Source organism: Dipteris shenzhenensis, chromosome 1 (assembly GCF_047967505.1).
Source record: "Dipteris shenzhenensis isolate YYH24624 ecotype China chromosome 1, Dip_SZ_1.0, whole genome shotgun sequence".
NCBI classification, from domain to species: Eukaryota; Viridiplantae; Streptophyta; class Polypodiopsida; order Gleicheniales; family Dipteridaceae; genus Dipteris; species Dipteris shenzhenensis.
The window spans coordinates 65314642-65326795 of NC_141596.1; the positions used below are offsets into that span (position 1 = coordinate 65314642).

Consider the following 12154-nt stretch of genomic DNA (forward strand, 5'->3'; position numbering starts at 1 on the left):
TAGCTCTACTCCACCTATTGTCACACCACCAGCAACGGGATCCATAGTGGGATCTCAAGCTACACAAACAGTTTTCGCACTACTTGTAGCAGATCCTGCCATTGCCCGAGCACAGGCAAAATGGGATAAGAAAGATAAGTATGCATATCATCTGATCAAGCAAAATGTGCAAGATGTCATGCTAGGACAACTCAACACCATCAAGACATCAAAAGAAGCATGGGATATGTTCGCAGCTCTCTATGAGTCAAAGAACACTTCCAGGATTCTCACACTCAGAAAACCAATCAACCAAAGTTTTTGCAAGAGCAGCGAAACTGGTCATGCTTACGTACTCAGGATCAAAGACTACAACAATCAACTCAGAGCAGCAAGAGAGACTATGAATCCAGTAGAAATGGTTCAAGTCATCCTGAATGGACTAGGAGAGGGATACAAGAATCTAGTCTAGAGTATTGCCATTCAATGGAAAATTTTGACACTAGAAGAACTTTACTCAATCTTACTTGTTGAAGAAGTTGTGTTATTTATAGAAGTTGTGTTATTTATATCCTTCAATTTTGTATGAACTTCATGGCCAATGTCACTATTGTTATCAATCGGCCCACAACTGACATCTATGTCCTCTATTCCAATAAGAACTTCATGGCCAATGTCACTAATATATCAATCCTTGCTATTGCATCACTTATGCCACAAATGGGATCTATATCCTCAATTCTAGTAGGAACTTCATGGCCAATGTCACTAAATTTATCATCAATCCTTGTTAGTGCATTAGTTATCCCAAAAATGGTATCTATATTCTCAATTCTAGTGAGAACTTAATGGCTAATGTCACTAAATTTATCACTATCTCATCAAACCCTATTAGTGCATCAATTATCCCACAAGCAACATCTATATCCTCAATTCCAATAATAACTTCATGGTCAATGTTACTAACATCATCAATCCCTATAGTGCATCACTTACCCCACCAAGCCCTTTCCTTTGTGATCCAAGGTTTACCATCTTCAATTATTTTGGTAGTACATTCTCGTGTCTTTTTTTTGTGATGTAGGATTTTCACCATCTTCCATTATTTTGGTAGTACATCCTTTTGTCTTCCATCACATTGAAGGGGACCTTTTTACACAAAGGTGCTTTTAAGAAAGGTACCCCCCATGTGATAGTGTTATGAAGTTGTAAGTATGAACTACTATCCATTGCTTTTTGTATTATGCCTTGACATGCCAACTTAATTACCTCAATTGATATACAAAGTTATGAGCATACCTCAATTGATATACAAAGTATATTATGAACATAGCCCTTAAATTTTCCAACTACTGATACTTCTCTAGACAAACAATTCTTTCTGCTTACATATCAATAATTTCACATTGTAACAAATCACCCATGTTTTAAAGTCTCCATGTCAATATTTTAATCATAATTTAGGGAAAATTACCTTGGTGATCATCAGCACACATCTTCTATCACCACAATGTAAAAACATGACACACTTTCATGGGATCAAGACTTTGTCTAAAGGCAACCACTTCATTTCTCCCATGCAACAACCCTCTTGCAAAATGAAAGCCTACGTTGAGAAAATAGATTAGCAATGGAAAAATAGAATAGGATTTAATGTTTCTAAAAGTTACTTGGTTAAGATCTAAACCTTAAGCCCTAAGACCTCATTTTGTGGTATTAAAATCGTATTAAATTAAAATCTAGAAACGTGTTTTGAAAAAACCCTCTTTTTTTGTTATCAAATTGAATCTTAAAAATTCAAATATGAGATTTTGGTATCAAAGTGATTTAAGAATTTCCAAAGTTGGAAGCATATTTTAGCTCAAGTTTTTGATGTTTTTTTCAAGAATAAGAGACTTCTCTCTGTGTAGGTGTGGCATATGCAAAATGTACATGCTTGATTCTTTTTTTTTTTAATCCTCACAATGAGGTCATTTTTAAAAAACTAGAGATTTCGAATTATTTCCCACAAATAACAGACCCCCTATAGGTGTGGCACATGCCATATGTTGGATAGCAATAAACTTGTTGCTTCATTTCATTTTTTTTCCCTTACAATGAGTTATATGTCAAGAAGACTTGAGATTTGAATTTTTTTCTAAAAACAATAGACCTTATAAGTAAAGAGCATACACCTTATGTTTAAGAGCCATTAACTTGTACTTTCTTTCTTTTTTTCCATAATAGATATATACATTGTAAGCATGCATAGAAACTCTCACCGATGGAATAAAGGAGGAAGAAGAAGTGCCTCTTATGTAGATTTTAAAGATTAAAAAACAAAAAACAAAAAATAAACCCTAAAAGCTATACAAAACTCATAGCACTACTCCATCATTATCACAATCTTTACCACTCAAGCTCCCATTGACTTCAAGATTTTTTCTCCCCCTGCCCCTCTAAGGTACTCCCTCCCCCTCTCCTCCTCCTCCCTCCTCGATTGATCTCCTCCAATGGTCTCCTCCTCCTTCATTGCCTCCTTTGTGGCGTCCATTGCTACCTCCTTCTCTACCTTTGTGGCCTCCTTTGCTACCTCCTCTTTCTCCCTCGTGGCCTCCTTCGCTACCTCCCTCTTCTTTTATGGCCTCCTTCGTTGCCTCCTACTCCTCCTTTACCACCTCCTCATCCTCCTTCATTGCCCCCTTATTCAATACCTTCACTGGCGCCTCCTCCTTCATCACCTCCCTCATAGCCTCCTCCCTCCTCCAATTCTCTTCTATTGCTTCCTTCTACCACCTTCTCCTTCTCCTCCTTTACCGCCTCCTACACACTGCCTTGGCAAAAAAAAAGGAAGGCAACATGTATTGTGTGCTACATGTTGGGCAATTATTTTTTTTTGTAAAAAAACGCTTCATGGCCACCTCTTTCTTCACCACCTTCACTATCACTGCTGCCTCCTTCACAACCTCCTTCCCTTTTCCCTAGTCCTTTTCTCCTCCTCCTCCTCCCCTCCACCTCCTTCATTATGTCCTTCTCCTCCTCCACCACCTCCTTCGTTGCCTTCTCCTCCCTCCTGCAACACTATCCACCACCTCCTTGTACTGCCTTCTCCTCCTCCTCCTTCACTACCTCCTACATGTTGCCTTGGCCAAAAAAAAAGGAAGCCAACATGTGGCGTGTGCTACATGTTGGATGATTAGTTTCTTTTTAAAGAAAACCCCTCCCCTCCCATTGTTAGTTTTTTTTTTTTTTAAGAAGGCCAACATGTGGCACACATTACATGTTGGTGGACCCCACGTGCTACATGTTGGGCAATTAGTTTTAAAAAAGAAAATCCCTTCCCCTCCCATTGGTAGATAATAACGAGAATATATTTTCAAAGTAGATACTCTATATATTATATTATAATTATTTCATACAATAATAACAATATTATTATATAGTACTTTCTTTTGTAGTAGTCTTTAAATAATATATTGTTATTGGACTTAGTGATTGCAATAAATGATATTAAATAATAATAATAATACTATACTTATTTGAATTCACTCATGGATATATACAAAAGTATGATGTGGTTTTGTTGAAGTCTTTTTAATAAGCAAACGCACCATAATGAACAATAATGGTTTTTTCAATAGACAGATGCACAATATTGCTTATTAGACATATAATATGCATCTGCTATGTGGGATTATGTAGTCTTCATAAGCAAAGGTATTGCTAAAAGACTTGGCACTCTAGAATTACTTGTTTAGATAGGATTTTGCATTGGAACTTTTTTCACCTTATATATGAAAATATATACCCTTTTTGTTTTGTACCTATTTTTACCTTATACATAGGTGCATTAGTAGGGTCCTTCCAATAGTACATGGGAATTTTTTTCACCTTATACATGAAAATATATACCCGCTTTTATTTTGTACCTATTTTTACCTTATATACAACTGCTTTAGTAGCTAACAAACTTTCTTTGTGATAACAATTGCAAACAAGTGCGTGAGCCTAAATAATGATGTATTTTATTGGTACTAACATTTTCCAATAGAAACCCTAAGAGAGGGGTAGAACTACAATCAATATGTGTAAAAATTTTGATTCATACCATTAAAATCAAGTGGCACTAAGTAATGCTATAGCTAGCTAGCACATAGAAAGCAGTTTCTATTTCCTACTTTGTTAGAATGCAAGTTCTTAAAGCAACTAATATGAATGTTGAACATGCACAAGGTTCTTTTAATGCAAAGTTCTCCATTGGTAAATCATTTTTTTGCTTGATTTTTTATGATTGTGGTATGTCTCTTGCATTTGGATGGAGTGGTTCCTAATTATTTATAGAAATCATCACATTCGGAATGAATGAAATGTCATGACCAACTCCCTTCTCCATACATAGGGTCACTTACCCTCTTAGATGATGGCTCACCTAGTGTACGGGCATAAGAGTCCTTCATGTTTTAACTCTAACCTTTCCATTTGGGTTACTTTGAAGAAGGTCAAACACACCCCATCACATAGTGTGGAGGTGTAGCTACATTATTTGACTAATAGAGGACCATCCACTTAACCCAAAGCATGGGATATCGCAACTATTTCTTTTATCTGTGAGGAGTCTCAAACAAATGCCTAACAAATGGCATTATGGAGTGATTTTTTCCCCCTTCTCTTTTGCCACTTGGATTGAATGAATGAACTAGAATAACAACTCAAAGTGGCTTGGTCTCTTAAAATCAATAGATTTAGCATGGATGTCAATTTAATTTGAGTTTGCCTAAAAATAAGCTTGCAAGTCACAATGCCTGAAGGGTGCCCTATATTCAAAAACATACTACGATTCGTTAATAAGTTATGTATGATAGTTTGAACCAACATCCCACGTCACCTCAAACCATCCATTTTTTTAAAAACCTGGCTAGATTTCTCCTTTTAGCCATGTTCTTGGGTTACTACTAATTGCAATAAAAGGCAATTAAGACTTACAAAACCTATCTATACCCATGCTCAGTATGTTGCTCTTACTATCTCTTGTGTTTTTTGATGGTTTCAATAATGTTCTAACCGAGTAACTCTAGGAGCATAAGTTGAAGATATATCTTTCATTTCTTCCATTCTCCACCATTTTTAAACATATCACATGTATCATATACTCTCTCTTTTAAAGATACAATAAAAACCATAGTTGCAGCTCAAAATATGTTGTCACATGTATATAGGGATGATCAACTAAGCACTTGAAAATACACACACACATGAGCCTCCACACAGTGACACTAGCTCTCACTTGCAAATATATCTATAGGACTTCCAGGAGGACCTCCATGTATTGTCATTGCAAATATTCCAATGATGTGGATCTTTCATGAAATCCGAATTATTATCATATCTACAAGTCTCTTTCTTCATATGGTTGGTGGCTATAGAGAGGATGCTTCAGCTATTTCTATATAATCATGTTGCTTTATCTTGCCCTTAGTTATAGTTTAGTATTTGAAAAAATGCCAATAGCCTTCACATCTCGCATTTAAGTCTTAATTCTGTGAGCTCTCAAGACTCAAAAACTTTATCTCCAACCTTGTGGCTCAATGCATAGATGACATGCATGTGGCTCAATGCAATCTTTATGATCTTAACTTTTAACAAATTGGTTCTCATTTGGATTCCGAAAGTCACCTATATAACTATGAAAACCAAGTGAATGTACATCTCCATCCAAAATTGTGAACATAATCATTGCTTTTGTCATGTCAATAAAACAATCCTATGATCCTAAGATATATTAGTCAAATATGCTTTTGAGGATAGACTATACATGGAAAATACAAGCATAATCAAGGCATTAGAGGTACACATTGAACTAATGTAGCAATGGATGCCCACATAAAAGGTATAATAAGCGGGAGAAATCATTTAAGGCATAATAAGAGTAAACAAATAATTGAGAATTCCCAAAATGAATATGTAGGCTCACGTAAAGGATTTATCATGTTCTATTTGTGAACAAGGATTGTCAGCTCCAATTATCACTCCTATGACCTAGCTTCTTGACCCCATTACTATGAGTGAGGACGATGTCCTTGGTATCCTAAATATTCTACTTTTGAAGATAGGCAGCACGTGAAAGACCACACATAGTCTCAAACAATGGGAAATATAAGCTGCAAATGGAGCCAATTTAGATATGGATGAGACACATAGAAGCCTTCTATAAAGAGTTAACCAGACATTATAAGAAATCTCCCAATGCTAATGTGCGGGGATCTTGTGGATGAACTAAATATACACTTTAGCTAGGCTAAGGATTGAGAATGTAACCCCAACAGGGACCAGTTTCTTCATGCCCTGATCACTATTAGGAGCAGGGGAATTGCTTCATGCACGGTTTGCCCCTGCCACTAGAATGCAGAGCACCTCTGTAATTCATAGGAAGGAGACGCTGCACATGTCCATGCTCTTCCTGGTCACCATCTGTCACGCATTGCCTTCTCCTGAACAAGCAACAATCACTACACAACTTTAAACAATTGTTCCCAGCCCAACAGAAGCAACCTGTCAAGAAGAGCTTTGTCAGAAGCAACAGCATATGAAGGGCAGGCTAAAAACACAACTCCTAAAGGGAGAAGATGTGAAGAATCAGTCAAGAAGATGTGAAGAAAGAAGTCTCACAGCATGTGAACGAATCGGCTGCTAATCATGGGAGCAGATCTGTAACCAGACAACAAAATGTGGATGCAGCAACATATTAAACATTTTGGATTTCAGAGCTGAAATACCTTGATTTGCAACAATGCTTTCTTCCAATTCGAGATCGTAGTAGCTCAAAGTCCGAAACCTCACAGGGTATGAAGAGAGCTCCCTTCTGGTCAAAGCCGTACTCCTCCTGTGTTCCTTTGAGCAACTCCCCGAAAAGGGGATGATTCAAGTAAAACACAGGGATCACAAACCGCTGATGTTCTTCACCCACGTACACAGCCAAGAACCCCTTTGGAACATCGTTTGGAAGCGGAAGGGAATGGGAATTTTCTTTCTGTTCATTTGACCTGTTTTCAGAGTGGAAACGATGGGGACGTGGATGCGAGTGAAGAACGCAAGGCCCATGGAATTGCATCCTTATTTTGGGATGGGGAAAGTGAAATTGCACATGTGAGTGCTGTATATGTTTGCCGTTCTGCAGTCGGTTCTTTTCAGGGTAGAAATGCCAATGATCCGAGCTTTTGTGATGTGAATGCAGATTCTGCCGGGACCAAAAACAGGCACGGAGTTTTCTTCGGAGCCGTATGGAAGCCCGCAAAGGCTGCACCATGGAAACCCATTTCCTCTGGAGTTTCTGCCACAACGAAATTTTCTTTTTCTTTTTCGTAACCAGGCCCTTTTCTGCCTCCGCCTCCAAGGAAAGGGCGTCGTCCATTGGAGTCATTTCCAGACGAAAATTTGAACATGTGAAAGAGAAGACTAATCAGGCAATCGATTTCTTGAGTCGGAAGAGCTAGTGGAACAAATCCGAGAACGTCTAGTGGAAAGATTATGCGGCCAAATCTGTAGCGAGAATCAAGGTCTGAATACGGGATCACTAGTGTACGAGGAGATGAGGGATGCACTTGAGAGTTATGGAGCAAAAAAGTAGCGGGCGCGGCAGAAACGGTCGGCGATCTACAAGAGCCATATATGGATATGGATTGAAGATTTCTGGGGCAATTCCAGCAAATCTGTAGCGATCTGAAAGAAAAACCCTTGTCGACCGATTCATCTTCTCAAACTGCGCGAAAAAACCTTTGAGTTGTCATGGACTGTTCGTTTACTTGCCATCTCCAGGACTGCAAAAGGTCGTGCTCCTGCATAGCAACAACCAGGGGGATCGTGGATCAGTATACCATCTCGCACATTCTGACAATAATTGCGATGCCAAATGTTGCGATTCGGAAGCGCTGAGGATGCGTTCTGAGCAAGCCGCTTTGGATTCTATGCCGCAGAAATGTGAATTGTGCCTACAGAGCGCAGTGTGATCGAGCCTATGTGAAGAACAGCATAGATCCGAAGCTGGACAGATCTAATTTCGCCAGCAGAGATGAAGCCGTCCGATCTCAGCTCCTTCTCTCTCGGAGATAAGTCTTTGTATTCTACGCTGTCTTCCGCGAGATTTGCAATGCTTCGCTCAAATCTCTCTCTCTCTCTCTCTCTCTCTCTCTCTGATTTGCAATGCTTCGCTCAAATCTCTCTCTCTCTCTCTCTCTCTCTCTCTCTCTCTCGATTTCCAATGCTTCGCTCAAATCAATCTCTCTCTCTCGATCGATCGATCGATCCGTCGGCGAGATTTCCAATGGTTGTGTGTTGACGAGAGATTTGAGAGGCCTGCGCAGAAGCGTCTTCGCCGACCACAACAACTTTAATTGGAAAGAACGTTCCTGTAAGTGTGGAGTCTTGACTTTTGCACGTCCTTTTGGAGACACAAGATTGATGAGCTTGTTGCCCATTTCACCTTTACATTCATTCTCAAAGGGCGCATAATTGAAATCCTTTCACTCTTAATGGCATTTTATGGAGCACCACCACGGCAATTCGGGTGAATTCACCCTGTGTGTGCTGACGGGTGCGTTGGTTTCACATAATGGGAACCATGTTATGCCTACATCTCCTAGAAGACAAGGTGTCCATACAACCAACATCCTAATGCCAAATTTTCACAAATTTCCCCTAGGGTTCTTCATCTATTGTGCAGCAACAGCAACTCATGTAGTTCGGCCTCGAGAAGACTCTTGCTACCTGTCAGCATAGCCCATGAGCAATGTGCCCCTCGCAATTGGCCGCACGTGTGTGTGTGTGTGTTAAGGGGGGGGAGAGGGTGAGGGGAAGGGGGGGATCTATTTTCCTTAAGGCTAGTTGTGGGTTGTGCTCATGTAAGATGGTGTTAGCATCCTTCACTTCAGGTAATGGCAACCATGTGGTGCATACACCATATGTACTCCTCCAAGGGTCATCACTTCATATGAGGTGGCAAAGTGTCTCTACTCTTTCCCCGTACCCAAACACATCCATGTCATAAAAACCTTTTACCCCACTACCATTACTTGTTGTGTAAGATTAGGAGAACAACCATCATGTGACACATGTGGCATGCCTAGTTGATTTCAAAAGGTATTCTTGTTGTTTAAGTGAGGGGTTGCCTAAGCTTGGCTAAGCAAAATTAACAAAAGAGAGTGTTTTAGGAATTTGCCTCAATGCAAGGCAAAGAGACAATCTTTAAGGCTAGAGCATAAGAACAAATTCACAACTTCATTTAAACAATTTTCAAAGACTTGTAAAACTCAACACGTGGTTTGAGCTAGATGTTTACTATTTTTTCAAAACTTGTATTTCCAAGGTTTTTAACTTTCAAATGGAAATTCACACATAAACAAAGTATGCACTAGATATTAGTACTTTTTAATATTTTTGAGTTGTCATTATCGGTGCGTCTACAATTTTAAAAAATATTTAGTGTAGTAATGTTGTTAAAAACCAATATTTAAACATGTGTGGAAGTCTAGATAAGGGAGAGAATGTTGCTCTTTTTGGGTAGTGGGTTCCCTAAGGATAATATCCAAGGGCATGAAATGTGTTGAGGATCAAACTCCACAAGAAATCACATTTAAATAATGTTAAAGAGGAAGATGATTACAAGATCACAAAAAAAGTTGGCAAAAATCGTAATTATTACCCTATGGAATGTTAGGCCTCTTAGTTATAGTAAGATGTCTTTGCCCACACATACATGTGTCCACAGATTTGTAATAGAATCGTGGGGATGTTTAAGTATGTTTTTTCTTCTTTTTTTCTTTTTTTTTGGGGAGGATGCCCACCTTGGGCAGTATTAAGATGCTTCTTGTGAGGTGGTCTATGATAAAAGAAGTGTACTTTTGATTGAAAACATAAATGACCTAAGCTGGTTGGGTGAAAGCATGATTTGTTTGTGACAATCTTAGAACTGAATAAAAAAGGGCCCACTCTAAAAAAAACCCAATAAAATTATGCTACTTACGTTATAGATTCCATGCACTAGCTTAAAGCTTAAGGTAGTGCATGGACTATGTACGTTAAATTTATTCCCTTGGTTTTAGAGGTTGCCCTTAAAAGTTGTTGCATAAAACCTGCCTACATCCAAATCATGCTTTGGCCTTGTTGCCCCAATTAGTAAAATGTATTTAACATGATATCCTTCCTAAGTTGTGACTTTAACAGAACCTTTGTAGAGAGGTTTTATATTTAGTATCTTTTCTCCCAACAACTTTGCTAGTCAATCTTCTAGGATGGCTTAGCATAGTAGGTTTTGCATTGGGCCTTCATTGCATGTGCTCATAGAATGGCCTTTTGACTCTTAAAATTAAGAGGGATAGAAGTGCTAAATAGAAAAGGGCTAAAATTATACTACACATATGGATGTGACCTAAGCCAGAATTATGCATGGACTATCCATTTATTCAAAGTTGAGTAACATCAAAGATAGGTGTGCAATGAGTGAATGGGAGTGGCTATCAAGTTCACACACGCGAAAGGAGACTTTTTGGCACAAGTAGGGACTTCTCTCTTAAAGACTTTTCTTTTGCATAGTGTCAAATAAGGGAAGGACCTCATGAATAAAAAGAGATACTAGAGGGTAATAGTTTATGACAAAGAAATACAAAAACAATGTAAAGAAAGGAATGCATAAATCATTGGGTATAAGGAAGAACAAAGTGGTTAGATCCATTCTTGTCCATTTTCTTTCAAGAATGGGAGGGAGGAGGGAATAACATCTTGTGCATCTCATTATTTTTCTTGTCAAGGCATGATAATTGAAGCACACAAATTTTCTTGCACCCAAGGCTGAGAGGAAGAGGTCATAATGTTTGGTTGATCTCATTATTGTGCTTGTTGACAAGTCATGATAATCGATGCACATGTAATTTTCTTGTGGGATGGACATTTTCACTAGTGGTAAATTAATTAATCAATGTTAATGTTTAAAAGACCAAAAGTGGGTACATAAAGTGGTTGCCATGACTATGTCTAATTATCTTTTTAAGAACAGACTGAGTCTAATTATCAATCCAAGGATTGAAAGTTTATTGATCAATTGCGTTAAAACAATTTTTGAGAAGCTAAGTAAAATTAAAATCCATGGACTCCCCATATGGATTTCCTCTCTAGACTCTCTAGAGGATATGCTTTTAGAAGGTAATCCCATTGCATCATGAGTGTAATTTGAGCCTCAAAGGAGTCAATCCTAAAAGGCCCCAGGACCTATATAAGAGGAAGTTACATAATGTGATAGCACCTACAAACATTCAAACAACAGATGCTTACAGGGCAAAGTTTTCTTTGCTATTTTTTTAGTTTTCACAGTATTGACAAAGCAAAAGTATGGCTTTATATCTATTCTCTCAAATTTTGGAATAAAAGATGTAAAGCTAGGTCAAACTTTAAATATTTTGAATATAAAATTTCATATCATGGTGAATGTTTCAATTTTTTATTTTTATTAACATATATACACTTTTGATGTCAATTTCTTAATGATGCTAACATGGAAAAAAAATTTGTGGTGCTGACTAGTTGTCATAATAGATTGTTATTTGTTGAGTATGATAAAAATAACCATTTTTAGAAGGTATTCTTCACTGAATTTCTTCACATGCACTTGCCATTAAATATTACTAGTAGAGAACGCGCACGATGCTACGTCATTATTCTAGTTCTCATTAAGGTGAAATCGTTCAAGTTGCACAATTGGATTAAGAATTTTTGTCATTTCTTCCACATGGCAGCCTCTAACAATGATGCTAGAAAGTCAAAATCCGTTCAAAATTATCACGCGATGCTGAATTAGAGCCTGAAAAATATCTTCCATCTTCACCAACATCTAATATTTCAGCACTTCTATCAAGTGAAACAATCAATTGAATTCAAGGAGGATCATGTAACGGCGTTGTAGATGCATCAACTTCTAGCGTGGATGTAATGGCCTATGATATATTTCCTTGTAAATGGTTTGATCATTGTCATCATATTCCCATGGTGAAAGGGTTTGATCATTGTCATCATTTTCCCATGATGAAAAATCTGGTTCAATTGGCCCATTCCATGTTCTTTCAATCTATGAAGAGTCCAGCTGGATGGGCTCACTTACTCTCCTAATGAATGTACTATCCTTTCCTATTGTCATTCCATCTTGTGGTCTTTA

At 38.0% G+C, this 12154-nt stretch overlaps 1 protein-coding gene across 2 annotated transcripts; it reads right to left on the bottom strand.

The window, feature by feature from the left end:
- Positions 1-5973: 5973 nt before the first annotated feature.
- On the bottom strand, positions 5974-8121 carry LOC147906219 (uncharacterized). 2 transcript variants are annotated; one of them, XM_087377213.1, is made up of 3 exons: positions 7948-8121; positions 6732-7790; positions 5974-6446 (listed from the first exon to the last, which is right to left on the bottom strand). In XM_087377213.1, the coding sequence occupies exons 2-3, from the start codon at positions 7373-7375 to the stop codon at positions 6311-6313; spliced, it is 780 nt and encodes a 259-aa protein (XP_087233339.1). In that variant the 5' UTR covers positions 7376-7790; positions 7948-8121; the 3' UTR covers positions 5974-6310. The 2 variants fall into 2 exon arrangements, with proteins under 2 accessions (XP_087233339.1, XP_087233331.1); XM_087377205.1 differs by having other exon boundaries at positions 6732-8121.
- Positions 8122-12154: the final 4033 nt, after the last annotated feature.